This window comes from Notechis scutatus, chromosome 2 (genome assembly GCF_049901735.1).
Source record: "Notechis scutatus isolate UNSWTSFEM ecotype Mainland chromosome 2, rNotScu1.2, whole genome shotgun sequence".
Taxonomy (NCBI): domain Eukaryota; kingdom Metazoa; phylum Chordata; class Lepidosauria; order Squamata; family Elapidae; genus Notechis; species Notechis scutatus.
The window spans coordinates 196,896,497-196,914,924 of record NC_142010.1 but is presented as its reverse complement, the minus strand read 5'-3'; the positions used below and the strand labels follow the sequence as shown (position 1 = coordinate 196,914,924).

The 18,428-nt window shown below is 37.2% G+C and overlaps 1 protein-coding gene across 1 annotated transcript in view; it reads right to left on the bottom strand.

The window, feature by feature from the left end:
* The window catches only part of GLDC (glycine decarboxylase), a 39,131-nt gene that overhangs the window by 7,651 nt on the left and 13,052 nt on the right, over positions 1–18,428 (bottom strand). Inside the window, exons 3-17 of the mRNA XM_026675998.2 lie at positions 14,071–14,206; positions 10,858–11,022; positions 9,957–10,034; positions 9,551–9,698; positions 8,599–8,795; positions 6,376–6,472; positions 5,968–6,073; positions 4,986–5,125; positions 4,442–4,522; positions 3,943–4,040; positions 3,419–3,503; positions 3,292–3,333; positions 2,824–2,966; positions 1,553–1,628; positions 253–378 (exon numbers count right to left, since the gene is read on the bottom strand). Coding sequence (XP_026531783.1) covers positions 253–378; positions 1,553–1,628; positions 2,824–2,966; positions 3,292–3,333; positions 3,419–3,503; positions 3,943–4,040; positions 4,442–4,522; positions 4,986–5,125; positions 5,968–6,073; positions 6,376–6,472; positions 8,599–8,795; positions 9,551–9,698; positions 9,957–10,034; positions 10,858–11,022; positions 14,071–14,206 — 1,718 coding nt within the window. The remainder of the gene's footprint in view (positions 1–252; positions 379–1,552; positions 1,629–2,823; positions 2,967–3,291; positions 3,334–3,418; positions 3,504–3,942; positions 4,041–4,441; positions 4,523–4,985; positions 5,126–5,967; positions 6,074–6,375; positions 6,473–8,598; positions 8,796–9,550; positions 9,699–9,956; positions 10,035–10,857; positions 11,023–14,070; positions 14,207–18,428) is intronic.

Here is an 18,428-nt window from a genome sequence, read left to right as displayed (position 1 = left end):
ATAAGTCTAAATGCTATTGCTATTTTCACTTATATTCAGTTTAGTGTTAATAAAAAGAGGGGAATAGTAAATAGCCACAAAAGTAGACACAACTGTAGCATTGATTCTCAAAAAAAGAATATTTCAAAAATAGCCAAAAAGTTATGTGTCATAAAAATGCTTTAAAAGACAAATTTTCTCTTTTGTTTTTTTTTCTAAACATTCATAATTTATAATAAAGGAATGTATGAGGACAAAGGGCAGTAAACTAACCATTGCTTTCAGATGACTCAGATCAATGCTTCCATTTTTATCTACTTCTATTGGCTGGATCTTCATCCCTGCCATTTGAGCACTTGCTGGGTTGGTACCATGAGCTGATTTAGGAATAAGGCAGACCTTTAGGAAGAAGAATATGTAAAATCAATAGACTGTCATGAACTGAATGCATGATAATTATTGTTCGGGGTGTAACCTTGTTAAATCTTGAAGCTGTCTGATTAATTCCAGCTTGATTATGTTATGGACTAAACACATTGAAAATATTGATCTAAGCAGTAATATATTTCCCTTTAGGCCAAGTATGAATGAGAACATGGCCGCTGGGAGTGGTAAATCATGCTGACAGTTTTGCATTAATTATCAATCAAATAACAAGAATAATGAAAGGCAGGCAAAAAGGTTACAAACAATACTTCTTTTATGAGTAGTATTTCTTCACAAGGAAGCAATTTAAAAGCATATTAAAATCTCCAGCTTGAGAGCAAATATATTATCAGATACAAAAATCACACGATTTCCTCCTTCAGTGATTAAAAACAAAGTCTTAATCACAACAGAAAACCCTTTAGATTGCCCTTCTGAGCATCAATCACTTTGATTTTAATCTACCTTTTGCTTTAAGGTTGCTAATCAGCTAGTGAATATAGGTCTGCTCACATGATACAAGAGGAAGTATCTCATTAAGAACATCTTTGTTAACAGCAATGAGCCAGTTAGGTACAGTGGTTAAAGCAACAGGCTAGAAACCGGTAAACAATAAATTCTCGTTGTGCCTTAGACACAAAGCCAGCTGAGTGACCATGGGCCACTCGCTTTCAGCCCTAGGAAGGAGGAGGCAAGGAATTAACACATGAAGTGTTCAGTATTTCATATATAAACCCTTGCGTGAGTGGAATACATAATATTGTGTCTCCTGATCCCCTCCTCCATTTGTTTCAGGAGGAAGTGGAAAAGATAATTGTGTTTGTTCAGTCTGACAAAAAGAAAAGAAAAAGAAAAACCGAGTGTACTTTCTGTGGAAATTTTGCAGAACAACTAGTGTATCCAAAGAAGGGAAAGGCATTTAGAAGCATACAGAAAATAATGCATAAAAGCTAGCAAAAGTAGGCAGATTATCTCACCTAGCAACCAGCAAACTGTGCAAATGACAAACAGCCCATAGAACTTACATTGGACACAGCCAGGCTAATTAAGTCTGTTTCTACTGAAAAACAAGCTGCCATTCCAAAAATAATTAGCTACATAGGGGACAAGAAATCAAAAGTTAGATAAAAGTCTATTTTTTACTTACACTTCGCTGCCATTCTCCTTTTGCATTTAAATAAGCCTTGATTGCAGCTAGCCCAGCATATTCACCTTGAGCTCCACTGCAAAGAAACAAAGCTTTTTTAGGCGTAAATCAACATCCCGATTTAAAATTCTGTTAAACAAGTTTATTAATCTCCAAAGTAAAAAAAATACTGGAATACATCATTCCATGTAGAGAAGGAAGATTAAATGATACCAAATACCAACACTTTTAAATTCAAGTTGTAAACCAAGTTGCTAAAAGCAGATTAACATTCTTTCCCCGCCACCCCCAAGTCTTTTGCCACTACTGAATTAAAAGTCTATCTGCCCATCTTTGACTCAGCACAAATCAACAATGTGTGAGTCCCACAGGCGAGCCCAGCCTATCTCTATGGCATCTGTTCTGTGTCACTGCCAAATGGAGGTGTTCTGATTTGTGGATGTATCATACATTTATAAACAAAGAGCCTGGAAGATGTGGGGTGATACACACTGAAAGGGACAACAACATAGCCAGAAAACTAATCAGGTCATTCTCAGCTGTGAACTTTGTCTTTTGACTAGTTTGCATGTCTTCCCTTCACAACCTCTATAAAGAAATATATAGCAGGGCAAATATAGCCCCAGAGAAGAAGGAGGCACTACCTGCTTTGATTATGAAATTAGCTAGTCCTTAGGTAACTGGATGATACAAGCTCAAAGCATCTACTGGACTGCCATATCTTCCTAGGAGTGGTAGGCAAGTGATTGGAACTGAGAAATATGAGAAAATGGTAAACAAGGCACAAAAGTCTGATGAGTATGTCTTTGTATCCTGGATACTGCAAGGAAGAAAAGCAGCTCAGACATTTTCCAAGCACATATCCATTCAGAAATCAGATTGTTGCTACTGAAGTCCTGACCATTTAAGATAAAATATGTTATTCCATTTCCACTATCTAAACCCAACCAATTTGTACTTTACTGTAACTTTGATGGAAATAAAATTATGTTTCAAGATTCTCTTGCCTAGAACCATTTTTCTATCCTCTTACCCATTCCATTAGTGACAAGTGTGGCTGACACAGACTTCAATGTTAAAAATGTCTATTTCACCATGTACACACATGGCCCAAGAATTATATTCCATTTATCATATATAAATAGTGCAGATACACCAGGAATTCCACAGATAACTGAGAAAGGAAATGACCACATTTTGAAAAAAACAAAAACAAAAACAGAGTTTTAAATCTGTACATACTGCAGTGGGTCAAACAAAATTCCTTCTACCTGTTAGGCTGGAATGAAATCTTGTGATAGCCTGTGATCTCACACAGATCCTTCTCAAGCTCCTTAAAAAGCTGCTGGTATCCTTGAGTTTGATCCAGGGGAACAAAAGGATGGATATTGGCAAATTCCTTCCATGTAATAGGCTACAAAACAGACATGGATCCACAGATGGGCACAGAGAAAGAGAAGGAAAAACCATATCTGTGTTAAAAATATATGTAAATAAATGATAGGAAGCACATGAAATGCAACTCTAAGCTGACCATAAAGTGTGGCTATTCATTGGAAAATCTGATAGAACACACTTTTTGGAGGTGATTGTCAACTGGAGTGCAGGAATTCTTTTTTAGAGAACAGATGGCAATCTACCCCAAAATCTTTTGAGTTTATTTAATGTTTGCAAAAAATGGTTTAATAGTTATCTTAAATTTATTTCATAAAAATAATATATTAATTTAAACAGCTTACCATAAGTTCTGATGAGCTATTCAGCTTCATTGTACAGGATCCCTAAAGAAAGGCAACATACCATCAGGATTTCATTCAAGAAAATTTAACAGCTATGATTCCCCCCACCTTTTCAGTTCATACCTACCAAAGGAATCATGCTGTGAACAAGAGAAATATCTTTGTTTTCTAATCTTTTCATATACCGGACAATATTTGTTTCAGAGTGATAGCTGCAGACATAAAGAACTTATATTAATAACCAAAGTAATAATAAAAGGTGAACACTATTTCTGCCCCCAAATCTTTTGTCAGATCAGTAATAAATTCTTCCTCCTTTTAATGTTCAGATTTGCTCTAAATTATAATTCATTTTTCCAGGCTGACTGTCAATACATGTTGATGAAACATTTGTATTTAAATGGACATACAGATAAAAGGCATGTACCATAATACAGTCATAAGCATTTTGCTTTAATTGTGTGTTGCTTGCTATTAATTGGTCAAATTACACAATTTCCCTTCAAAAACTGTAAAGTTAGTGCAAATAAAATTTCCAGCATGCAAACCTAGTAGCTTAATATTTTAACTTGTTTTTCTGGAATATCACATGCCTCATTCTCATCTTCACCAACCAGCATGAGCCAAAATATTCCAAAGAGTTTTACAAACCTGTTGAATACTTGGTGTGTTAGGAATTTTGATGTTCTTTTAAACAGAGTAGCAAAAATGCCTTTTGTTTCTTCATCCATATTCTCTGCAACTAATTCCTTTCAAACATAAAAGAAACAGTCAATCTCTTTTCTCCTCTCAGAATTGAGTTTCAATCTGCAAGTATACCTTCTAAAACAACTATCTTAGTCTGAAGTGCAACTGGAAACAGTTGCGCAAAATGAGATATTGGAAGATATTTTTGATTTCAAAAGGGTAAAATCACACGGGTTGTGAAAACTCAAAATTGTGTAGTTATGGATAATGTTAAAATTTGGGAGCGATAGAAATTGTTTTATTGAACTTCTCTTCACACTGCTGAAAGTTAAAAGTTTTCCAATATTTTCTATGATATTGGTGAATGAATGAGAATCCAGTTATTACTATGGAAGTTATGAACTCAGGTATGCTCTATCTTGATCAATTAGTTATTTAGTTTTCTAATCAGTGATCTACTTACAGCTGAAGATTCACAGCCAAAAATCCATAGTAGGTCATCTAGGTCTTTTTCATTTACAGTTTCATCAAGAGAAACTCCAAGCTATTGATAGTTGGAAGAAAAAAAGGACACAACTACTAAGTTCATAAATGCAAGTGTTTCAATATTTGAAATCAATGAGTACTCTGAAACAATAACTGGATATATAAACTAGATGATATTTATTGACACTCCCTATACACCATGCATAATATTCTAATAATTACTATGAACATCAACAATTTAAAAATGTGTCTGAATGTTCTTTCTTCTAACGCACATTCAATGGCTGTTTACTGAGCTTTCCTTCTGAAACAATGACTGAGTTTCTTAGAGCATTGATGATGTTACCTAGTTTGGTAATGAAACATCTGCAAGAAAACCACCATCCTCAGAGAGCACTAAGGACCTCAGAGTTTCTTAGAAAAATGTTTATTGGATAGTCTTTATCTCTTTATAATAATGATAATGAATAATGAATTAAGGCATTAGAACCACTTCTGAGTATCCTTAAGCTGTCACTTACTGTGCCATCAGGGTAAATCCGAAAGTTTATCTGTCTCTGGGCTGCCCTTTGCAAGACTTCTTCGATGCCACATCCACACTGGATTTTCAAGGTATCAAAATATAGGTCATGTTGGAGTTGATGACCTGCTCTCTTCAAACCTAATATAAGCAAACACAAACCCACTCAGGTTTTCTGCACAGTTGTATTCAAAATAATTTGAAGCTGAGTTCTAGTCCTGCCTTATCCATAAAAGCCAGCTGGGTGGTGTTTTTATAGATACTTATAGATTATCTCCATGATTATCTGTTTTAAAATGAAGATGTAAAAGGTTATGTGATACAGATTCTATTCAGAGGTCTCCAACCTTGGCAACTTTAAGACTTGTGGACTTCAACTCCCAGAATTCTCTCTCTCTCAGCACAACTCACCTCACAGGATTGTTGTTGTGGAGAAACTAAGAGGAGGAGGGAATATTTGGCATGTTCACTGCCTTGAGTGATTTATAAAAATAAGAAAAGATGGTATATAAACAAATAAATTTGGCTGCTATCGGCAACTATGCTGGACTATTAGTGACTGGCTCTTCATATTACTGGACTTGAATCACATTATTCTAAGTTATTTTACAAACCTGTTTTAGGAATCACTACACTTTACAGTGTAAACAAAACAAAAAAAGACTTGTAGAAAAAAAGGAGCTGTGGTGGCACAGTGGTTAGAATTGCAGACTAACTCTGAGTTGCAGGCTAACTGTGCCAACTGGCAGGAGTTCAATCCTGACCAGCTCAATTCAGCCTTCCATCCTTCTGAGGTTGGTGAAATGAGGACCCAGATTGTTGGGGACAATATGTTGATATTGTAAACACCTCAGAGAGTGTTTTAAGTCTAAGTGCTATTGGTATTGGTATTTACAGAGTAGCATTGAAAGTTTATTCAAATTCTCCAACATTAAAATTGCTCCTTTTGGACAGGGTTTTGCTATGTCTGAAGGTTCACTCACCTTCTGCTAAGATTAGAGTAGCATTGTGGACTCTCTTGGCAATGTACTTTAATCCATTTGCACCATGATAAACTCCAAACATTGCAGCCATGTTAGCCAAAAGGGCCTAAGAAGCAAAATTTGGGATTAAATAAATTTATGTGTATAAACCTGGGGCAACTCAGATACTACATCATCTAGACTTAGAATAACTTTATTGTCACTTTAAATGAACACTAATCAGCATACATTAAAATGAAATTTCGTTGCATACAGCTCTCAAAGGGTCACCACCTCCAATATACACTATATAAACATGACAAAAATATAAATAAATAAATAGATAAATATGCATATACCCATATATTATATGACACAAACAACCTAGTCTAGTTCAGATGTATAATCAATGATGGAAGAAAACCTTACCTGAGCCGTACAGATATTGCTAGTAGCTTTATCTCTCCTGATATGCTGTTCTCTGGTTTGCAGCGCAAGCCGGTATACTTCTTTCCCATTAGCATCTCTTGAAACATACACAAAGGGAAAATATATTACTTTCTTCGGTTTAAATAGACAAAGGCTAGTTGGTTTTGTTAACAAAAACGATTAATAATATTTTTTAGCAAAATGAATAATTTACAATATGAAACTCTCTAAATTATTCCTGAATCAAGGCAGTTTCCTTTTGCTATCACCTGATGCAATACTACAGTTTGACAAATTGCATGTTTATGAACCAAAGCACTGCAAAGAAGCTACTCAGCTGTGCCATCAAGACAATGCAAACCTCAATTCAAACAAAGGATTCCTAACTTGTTTTAGTACAATTACCAGATAAGGGATACATAGATTTGAATTGCCGCTAGATGGCAGCAAAGAAATACAGAAAATCATGACTTTGTTGCCACCATCAAGTGGTGTTCAACCCAAATCTAGTGATCCTTTTTCTTTTCTTTTTCACATTTTTGAGAACATGCCATGGACAAACAACAGTTGCCAGTCATAAAATATCACATATATCAAAAGGCCAAAACAACTTGGGGCTAGAGTCCATTATATTAATGGCTTCAGAATTTAGTTGGGGTCCAAAGGCATTGTTGGAAACATGAATTATGCTTGAAGCTGATGCTTTGCTTTCTATCAATTTAGTATCTCATTCAGGTTTTTAACTGAAGAGAGCTTAAGGAAAATTAAAATTAGGAAAGTCAAAATGGATGGTGAACCAAGGAACACGTCCACACATACACACACCTACACATTGTTGTCCTGAGGAAACATGCTGGAGACTGAGGATCTACTATAAAAGATCCTTTAGGAAAGGACAAGGAGCATTCTATCTGTGATAAGTACATTCTGACCTTACCTAGAGTTCTGGAAACTTACAATACTGTGGATATTAAGAACATAAGACCTTTAGGAACAGTAAAGTGTACAACAGGCCAAAACACACAGCTGTAGCTGATTAGTTAGAGAGTGCTGACTCATGCGTGAGGCAATCTACGCTATGATTGGTTGCTGTAAGTATAAAGGGGGGGTTCCCTTTTATCCCCTCCTTTTTTCTTGTATGTGTCCTGTATAATTTACCTCACGAAGTTCCTGTGTTCCTGACTATCTTGTATTTTTTTCTTTCTGGATGACGACAAACATTCATGTAAAAATACACACACACACACACACACACACACACACAGTATTCAGCTTTGTTTGGGTATTTTCCCATGTCATTATAGTTGTGCTTTTAAAGTTGTAGCAATGTTTCGGCAGAATCTCATCTGCCATCATCAGGCTTCTGTATCTTCTGAATCATGGCAGATGAGATTCTGCCGAAACATACATACATACATACATTATATAAAAAAGACCACACATTTGTGTTAGTGTCTCTTGACATCATCTGGACAGCTGCTGTGCAAAACACTAACATTTTCAATATGCAGGTAAGTATATATGGGTATAAATTTGTGTGAAGGGTGGGTGTGGAAGTAAACTTGATATAAGCATGTATTTCAGTAGCATGATTTAGTTCTAGAAGATTAATTATAGGGGAATTAATCTTCTAGAACTGAAAGAAGTTCTCGATTTACGACCACAATTGGAAGACCTCGACTTACGACTTACGACCCCAATCGAGGCCAAATTTCTGTTGCTAAGCGAGACAGTTGTTAAGTGAGTTTTGTCCTGTTTTTACAACCTTTCTTGTCAACAGTTTTTAAGTGGATCAGGGCAGTTATTAAGTTAGTATCCTGGTCATAAAGTGAATCTGGCTTCCCCATTGACTTTGCTTCTCAGAAGGTCGCCAAAGGTGATCACATGAGCCCAGGTGACACCGCGACGGTCATTAAATATGAGCCAGTTGCCAGGCATCTGTATTTTAATCCCGTGACCATGAGGATACGGCAATGACCGTAGGCATGAAAAATGGTCATACATCACTTTTTTTCAGTACCCTTTGAACGGTCACTAAATGAACTATTGCAAATACCTGTATGATTTAAGATCAGCCAAAGATATAAAGAAAAAAAAAACAACTCCATGCTCTCTGGAAAGAAGAAAATACATAAGAAGAGTAGAACTTTTCACAATCCATGTATAATCCCTTCAGGACTTAGAAGAAGATGGATTCAGATTTTCAACAGAAAGTGAACCTACCTTGTAACTCCCACCATCCTTCCAGGCATCATTCGCACCAGATTCTCTTTGACTGCAAAAAAGGCAGCATGTGGTCCTCCATATCCAAGAGGCACCCCAAACCTCTGGGAATTGCCTAAAGCAACATCAACGCCAAACTCCCCTGGAGGCCTCAAGATGCAGAGGGCAAGGAGATCGGTGGCACAGCAGGCCAGGCTCTGATACAAGAGAAGCCAATACATTGGTTGGTTGGTTTGTTTATTACATTTTGTATGCCGTCCATCTCTCTACCAAGTGACTTTAGGCAGCTTACAATGTTATAAATCACAGAATAAAACAATTATAGGATTAAAACCTTTGACATTAAAAGCTGACAATTTAAAATTAAGATTAAAATATGATAAAAACCAATGCATCGACGGGGTGGAGGTGAGATCTTGTACTAGTCTACTAGACACCTTCAAAGTGAGAGGCCCCCATCAGGGCTCCAAGCTTCCCAAAAAGGCAATATTGATCAGGGGTCCTCACCCCCTGGGCCATGGCTCACTAGAACCGAGCTGTGGAAGTGGCGGGCGAGCAGGTGCACATGCGTGCAGCTCTCTCCCCCACACTGCCAGTCCGCAAAGCTGGAAAAGTTGGGGACTGCTGTTGTAGATAACCAGAGGAGTTGTTCCCAGAACAATGTATATTGATTATAATGGCCAACACATGACTGCTAAAAATGAATAGATATTTTTCCAGCACCATCGTAACTTTGAACGATTCCTACACAAGGTAATCGTTAAGTGAGGACTACCTACACAGGTAAGTTACTTATATCACGATCAAATGGAGATTGGGAGTTTTGGGGTGGTACAGAAATGCTATGAGTCCAAAATCTTACTAGATTGGAAAAGCAGACATTGACCTAAGGTACATTTACACTGCCAGACATAAACATGGAGGTTGGAAATATTCTTATTGCTTCATTTACCCCATTCTGATGGGCTTGTTCAACCAAGCCTGTGAAATCTTCTACCTTCCCCTCAGTGTCTGGGTACTGGAACAAGACACCACTGATATCTTTACCGCTGAAATCCATCTCATGAGGTAGCTTCAACTCTACGTTTATGCCAGTGTATCTGGAAAGCAAGAACGACATACCAAGACAAAGTTATTTCCTTGTAGTGAATACAATTTAAAAAAGAAAAAGAAACATAAGCTAGAATATTAAATGCAGAGTTAAAGGTCAGCTTGATCGCCTTCAGCTGAAATTGATTCAAGTAAAGCAATAGGCATGTTTCATATTTAGTCAATCTTATTAAGCCAGACTACATTACGAAAGAATTTCAAGCAGATTGCCCATTTAATTTTTTTTAAAGATCTAAATCAGTCTTTACTTTGCTCTGGTCTGCACCACAGCTATCGTCTGAGGATGGCATCTGATGTCGACATAAAACTTATTTCGCTTATTATGCCTGTTGGAAGGAGAAAACAATAAAATTACTTCAGATATGGGTCATAAAAAGTTCGCTCTGGCAAGTTTCCACTGCTTGTTATTATACAGACAAAAACCTTGTTTTTAATTGGCTTTGACATCTCCTGATCTAAAACTCAAATTTCTATTCCCAGGAACATTGGAAAAGAAAACAAGCCCACAATCTACAAAAGTCTACAAAAGGGAAATGAATACGAAGTAAGTCATGAGTTTTTCATGAATTCTGAGTGGATTACAGAAATTGCTGGCTCTAACAGGGGTGATGAACTGTGTTAACCAAACAGCATATTCTGTTCCTGTATCTCTGAACAACAGATTTTGGGAATGGAGGGAACCAAGGAAAAAATATATAGCTTCCCATAAATTATCAATGGCTACAAATATTACATCTTCCTTTGGTGTTTCTATCTCATTATCATTTATATCAGGGGTATCCAAGCTTGTCAACTTTAAGACCTGTGGACTTCAACTCCCAGAATTCCTTAGCCATGGAGAATTCATGGGACTTGAAGTCCACAGGTCTTAACGTTGACAAGGTTGGACACACCTGATTTAGAATATAGGCCTATGGGTTGTTTTCAGTCTCTTCCATATAATGAAGTATTCAAGGGTATCTGCAGATTGTGATGAAAAACTCAAGATGGCAGTCACAATGCTGTGATCAAAACTTCACCTCCTTTTATGTGCATCTTGAGTTTTGTTTTTTGACAACATTGTGCCTTGTGGACAATCTTGCCCACAACACTAAAGTTCTGAGGAACTTTACATTCTCCAAAAGCAGTCTAACAATCTGAGGTTGTTACCTGTGACACAACTGCATGGCTTCTGCTGCCGCTGTTCCTTCATCCAGCAAAGAGGCATTAGCCACATCCATCCTGGTGAGATCACACACCATTGTCTGGTAGTTCAACAAGCTCTCCAGCCTGCCCTGGGAGACTTCTGGCTGATAAGGGGTATATTGAGTCACCCTATTAAAAGCAACACATTTTCCCCATTAAGCTTTTCCCCATGAAAAGAATACTATAGTACCATACAGATAGTCCTTGGCTTATGACCATAACTGACTTCAAAATGTCCATTGTGAAGCAAGACAGTTGTTGAGTGAGTTTTGCCCCATATTACAACCTTTCTTGCCACTGTTGTTAAGTGACATTTGGGTACTAATTGGAGTACTAATTCAGAATCTTTATTGTTATTGAGATTGTAGTGATTTCATGTTAAAACATATTAAATTAAAAAAAAACATTGAAAGCATTGTAGAGAAGCACTGTGCATAAAACATAGTAGGTAATACGGTTGCATGTAGTACTGTATCTGTTAGGAACATTGTAAACTGCATGAGATTGCACATTAGCTGTGGAGGACCAGGGATGGACACTGCTCCTTTAAGATATTCTTCACAGGAAGCATATGCATGCCCTACAATGAATCAAATCATGTTCCCCATTGAACCTGCACTGTCCTAGTTAAGATGGACTTAAGCTAACTGTCCGAGATCTGAGGGTAAAAATCAACCCTCCTAATGACACCTCAATTTAAATATGTGGAACAATGTCTTAACAATTTTCCCACGAAATATTATTGCACAAACCACTATTATTTATTGCAGAACTGACAAAAATTGTGCAGTGTAAGTAATTTAAATAAAGCACCTGAAAAATAAACACCGCATAAGCAATAATGACTGGGTTTTTAGGGTTAAGTCTAGACTGGCTTCTCGAGTCCCTCAAGAAGCCAAGCATATTTTCAATTCTCTGCCCATTCATTTATGTTCATGTCACATCACTTACTAAATTAGCTCAGTTTCTAGGGCAACACAGTCTGAAGTCATTCAGAAACCCAGGCACAACTAGGTTGCTCAGTCTAACACAGCCCCATAACATTATGCCACTAACAATTGATTGTAGGTTATTGAGCCAAGCTATTTTTGTTTGTAGAATAAGCTTTCCCTGTGCTTTTCATTGCATATAAATAAATAAATAAATGAAAACAGCTCGGAATAATTTAAACAACACATATAACCTTGTGTTTTTTTAACAACACAACTGTAATAATGTGGCATTATGAGAGGAAATCTTTTCTCATTAAGAAAAACAGCGCCATGAACAGCCAATGGCTGTCCTTTATTCTCTGTTACTTTTCTTCTAAGTATAATTATTTCACACTGCTGAGCTCCATGTGAATTTTATTGACCGGCAACCAAAACAGAACACCTTCCAGAACAGGGGTGTCAAACTTAAGGCCCAGGGGCTGGATCAGGTCCACAGGGTGCTTAGATAGGGCCCATGGGCCTGCCCTGGAAACAGCAAAGGACCGGCCCACGGTGCTTCTACCAACAAACACCTTTAAAAACAAAAGCTGAATGAACTTGTTTTGAAAATTGTAATGGCATCTGACCTCAGGGCCAATCATAATGAAAATTAGAAATGCTTTGTAGATCCTAATATTTGGAGTAATCCCAATTTGAGAAACAATTACTAGAATAAAGCTAATAACAGAGAACAGAATATGCCTACAAATAGGATATCTGATGTAACTCTTCTGTGCATCTTCTCAAAACAAAATACGCTTATTTTGCTTAACACCATGTCCTTTACGGTCAGGTCTGTAATTGAAGATTGAAATAAAGGAATCAATCATCAAAAGCTGATAAAAATCTCTAACTGGCTTACAGTTGTATTAGTGCCTCCCTCTCTCTATTGGCAAAAAGAAGGAGGCTTGTGTGGAAGAGTTGCGCCTTTGTTTGTCTGAAATTGTCCATGAGTTTCTGAGCCTGGGCAGAGGCTCCTTTGTCACTTAATAGTAGTGTACAGGAACTTCCACGCGGTCAATATTTTTATATCCCAAACTCTCTTAGCACCTTCTCCCAAGAAGCTCAATATTGCCACGGCTGCTGCCAGCTGACTAACTGGAGCATGCAAACACTGACATTCCAGTCTGCCCAACGGCTCCCCTTCTCTACAGGCCTTGCTGCTTTTGATTTGTGACAAGAAAAAAAAAAATGTGGACGAGGGGCATTCCCACCAGGGGAATGGCGCCTTGTCTTCAAGAAGGAGAGAGGGAGACAGGAGGTGGGGGGAGCCGACTCAGTATCTATGATGGCTGCTTTTGGGGGGCTGGAAAGAATTACGGAACATACCACAACAGGCTTTCTTCCCAGGCAGAGTAGAGGTAGGGCACAGGCAGATCGCCCTTCTGGTTTGGGAAACAAACCATACACAGGTAGTTCTCGAGTTACAACTAGAATTGAGCCCCAAATTTATGTTGCTAAGTGAGATGGTTATTAAGTGAGTTTTGCCCCATTTTACGACATTGCTTGCCACAGTTGTTAAGTGAATCACTGCAGTTGTTAAGTTACTAACACGGTTGTTAAGTGAATCTGCTTCCCCATTGTCTTTGCTTGTCAGAAGGTGCATCTGGATTTTGATCCCATGACCGTGGGGATAGTGCAATGGTTGTAAGTGTGAAAAATGGTCATAAATCACTTTTTTCAGTGCCATTGTAACTTCGAATGGTCACTAAATGAACGGTTGTAAGTCAAGGACTACTTGTACTCTAAACTTCATTGCAGTTTTAGTGATGTGTAGCCCTCACACTAGACTCCATAGGAAGCGGTACAACAAGCATTTTCATGTCTCAGTATTTGTAATTTTTATACTCTACACTTATCAAGAAAAGATCTTTATGTGCTGTGGGAACTTCCAACACTGCCATGCACACATAAATACGCTGGGAGATAACAGCAAGATTCTTATACCATGTATAATTTTTATATAAATGAATCAATGTATTAAAAGGATTACTTATGTAACTTCTGATTTTGCATAAAATCTAGGAAAATAGCAAACATAAAGATAGTTTTTTTTTAAATAGTTGTCTTTTCTCTCACGACCTCTTTTGAACCAGCGTAAATAGAACTGTGGTGTTCAAATGTTGTCTAGCATGTTGACATAGACAATGCAATCTCTCTCCCTCCCTCTTTCTCTCTGTATTTAATAATAAAAATGGTACATTACCATCCAGCGTTCTCCAACAAATTCCTTGAAATGGCTGGAGGGACGGAGCAGTTGTAATAACCCATGCCAATATAAGATCTCCAGATTTTATTCTTGCTGGCAATACTATGTAAAGTTTCAAGAATTTCATTTTCGCCTAGAAAGAGATGTGTAGAAAATATTGTGTGAAGATTTTAATAAAAGTTAAAACATGTCAAGCCTTTTGCACCAGTTAGCCTATTTTCATGAGAATATACATGAAAGTGGTCAGCAACATGAGTTGGCTCCCTGTTACTTCATTTCAACTGTCTGCTTATTTTGCCTGTTTCTCATATTGAAATTTATAGAAATGGGTGATTATTCACAATTATTATAACTTACACAGAACTTTTCAGTTACATTTATTCTTTATGGGGAGTAATGTAACCAAATGGTTTTCAAGAGCTTTTTGAGGTCAAAAGTGTACTTAAAATATTTAACTACATTTTTAAAGGAGCTATATTTATTTCATCTGCATTCTCACATAAATCACATGGTTTCCTTGCACCAATAAAAAGCAAACCAACTATTTTATCTCGCTTGAGATGTTTAAGCAAGTTCTTTCATTTCACACTGCTTCTTTGTGTCTACTTGACATAAATCACACAATAAAAGTAAAATTTTAGGATGCTATACATGCAGTCTCAAGCTTCTGAATCAATAAATCAATAAATTAAATGTATACGCATCCATAGCTAACCTTAACACATAGCCCCATTCACTATGGATTCTATCATGAAATCTTTCTTTGTGTGGATTTGGACATCTTGTGAGCTGAAAGCAAATCAATCACATTACAACAGCAGCATGCTGAACCAATGTGTGGAGTCCGTGGGCTAACTTTTGTTAAACTACACAGAAAAAGTTATTAAAAATATAATGTGCTGCTATCAGTCTGAGGACAACTCCATATATTTTGTTGGGGAGCTTAGATTTCCCATGGATTCTGCCCTTGAAAATATACAGAGAAAAAAATCAGTCACCTGTGAAAAGCATATTGGTAGCCTTTCCAATGAAGATCAAATATCTTTGAAGCCTAATTCCTAATAAAAAGTTTCAGTTGCCATAATTCCAGTAATATCCTTGTGCTGCTTAAAGTAAAAGAAATATAAAATTATACAGATCTACACTGAATGCACTGAAGAAATCCCTCAGCACGTGGTTGAATATCACTAGGCTTAGCAGTCATGAACAGCTGCAAGTTATCTTTAAACAAATGATAATTAAAAAAACAACTGTATGGTGACAGGGTACAATTGCAGAATTAATACCCCAAATGCATATTCTGGAAGCGCTTGCAAGTTAATCAGTGTCTATTCTACCAAAGATTGTGAACGTCAATATCAAATCTTTTTTCTACCTTTATAGTAAATGATAAAAAAAAAATCTTGGATGATAAAACTGCTGTACAGAAATAAAGGAAGATATGTTGGATAATACTGCTTCTCCTGAAAGAATTACAGGAACTGTTAATTTACAACTATTAATAAATAATAGCTGAAATGAAACTATAGTTCTCAGGATTCTAATTGTTAGAGTATCTGAATAAGAACTTGGCAAATTTCATCAGATTGCAATGGCAAAAAATGGTTTGAGGGGGGAAAAGCAGTGAATGCATAGGTTATACACAGAACACATATGTTGGTGGTGTAAATCTGCAGATCCAGCAAATTTTAAGTTGGGGTTTCTAGCAATTTGGCTTTAAGTGGTTCCATATAACTTTTCATTGTAGCAGCAGTTAGTTTCTTCTGCACAATAGCAGCATGCATTATCTGATCTGGTCACTATGCCAATAGATAGAAGGTCCTAACTATTTTTTATTAATTATTGGAAACTTTCCAGATGATTTGCTATTACCGCTTTAAAACCGAGCGGAGGCCAGAGATAGCAGGAATTACCCTCCACACCACACACACACACACACACACACACACACAGAGAGAGAGAGAGAGAGAGAGAGAGAGAGAGAGAGAGAGTTGGCAGCTGTCCATCCCCCACCCTTGGAGTCCTGATGGCACGCACGCGGGGCTGTCACAAAGAAAGGAGAGGAATTGAGTGCCAGCCTGAGAAAGGCGAAGCTGCCTCTCTAAAAGCATTTTGGTGGCTTTGTAAGTTTGGGGGAAAGGGGTTGGGGGTGTCAATCAAGAATTATATCCAGAATACCCCAAGTGTTACAACTTACCGTATTTGCCGGCGTATGAGGCGACTTTTTTGCCTTGAAAAGCATGCCTCCAAGTGGGGGTCGTCTTATACTGCGAGTATATAACAAAAACTATATTTTGAGTGGAAATGTTGGGGCTCGTCTTATACGCCCAGTCGTCTTATACGCCGGCAAATACGGTAGTTTGGCTGCTGTTGCTTTGTCTTTTCCAAAGTAGCTGAGCATCTGGACTATTTTTACTATGGTTTCAAATACATCAAAGATGGGTTGCAATTAAGAGACTGAGTCCTTACATGGAGCCAACATTCTAGGATGAAAGGGGACAGGAGTTGCTTTTGACTTTGCACAAAGCCCTCCTATGGATATTCCCCCATCCCTGCTCTTGATCAGTTTTTGATATATTTTAATGTCAGATTCATCTCTGGTCTTTTCCAAACAGAAGTGCTAAACTATGGTTGCCTTTGATTTAGAACCAGTTCACTTCAGTTGTATCCAACAAAGAATTCAAATGCTCATGCCTTCCCTCTTTCTTCTTGATCCTCATTTAAATTACTTACAAAACAGGCATGGTTTAAATGTTCATGTTCAAATACATGTTTGCCACACTGTCCATAGCTCTTTTGCTACATCTTCTATTTTTGATATGATGAACTGGTCATTTATAAACCATTTTACCATTGAGTTAAGCTGCTTATTCTTTTGTCTCCATTCTTGGCTATTTGTTGGGATTTATGACTAATGGCTTCAAAGTGATCATCTTTGGAATAGACCATCTTGATCAATCTAAATTATTTGCTGTGATAATTTGTATTTCTATCTAAGCTGGTTGCCATTTTCCTCTATGAGCCTTTCTAAGACATCATTCTTTTTCTCCTTGAACCAGGTCATTGACCATAACAGCAGCATCTCTGGGCCCTTAATGCCTACTTATGCCTGCATACTGTTAGGAGAATTAAAGGAACTGTCCTGTACAAACATGACTTGAATTCAGCAAAAAAACAAAAAACAAAAAAACCCATGCCACAATACTTAGATTTATATAAACAGTATAAATGAGAAGATCCGATGAGATATGAAGCTTGATATGAATCATCGCTAGTAATGGCATGATCTTTATTTTAACCCTTAAAACTATTTCCGGCCATCATTATTCCCAGGGTATCTGCAGTGTGTGTGCAAAGTTAAGGTGGTGGCTGTGATGTTATGATCAAAGTTCCTCATGTTTTTTTTCAAATGTTATCACACTTGTGCAATCAACATGAAAAACTACCAGAATTTTGATTTCCCTGTCAAAATGCCATCTGCTGTCATCTTGATATTTTTCATCACATCCTGTGGGTACCCCAGACTATTCCAATACACATGTTTAGAGGTAAGTAGGAGTGCTTATGTTGCCCAAATGGTACAATTTATGCATAAGAAACTTGTAGTAGTCAATGATGGAAACAAATAGGTTAATATAACGCTGAGGAAATGGGAAACCCTATACTCATTTAATTTAAAGACAGGCCCTTCCTTTGTATACAGTCCAAAGGGAATCCTATCAAACTGTGATGGGGGATGTGGAAGGAACAGGTTAGCCCTGGGAAAAAATAAATAAACTAATAGAAACATTCAAGACTTTAAATTCTTGGAAGTGAGATCTTCATCATACAGGCAGTAAATAATCTGGGTGGTCATTTTACCAAGCATGTCAGGATTTATTTTGCTTGAATGGCAGGATCCATCTAGCTTATCAATAACCTGCCACCAACACAAATTTCAAGGATTAAACTACATTACTACAAGAAGAAATCCAGATAGTTCAAAGACTGCACCTGTTTTGTGACAGATGTGGCAGATAACTTTTTTTTAAAAGTGAGCAAAACATTGATTTAAATATGATAATGGAGGCCAAATTTCAGAAAAACGTCTTTCCAAAGCATGACACAGACAAGAATAGCTGCGCGGAGATGTGAAATAGGCTATATAATGGGAACTATGTAAATAATGGAGTTTGGTATATTGATCAAAGTATAAGCCCCCACCAATGCATCATTAAATCTATTATGGAAGATGATTTGTATGTTGATATGCTTGCATTTGGAATCTTTATCCTAAGTGTTTTCTTGTGGTAGTCATTTTGGGCTGTCCTGTACCTTTTTGAACTACTGGACTCACATTAATAATACATTAATTC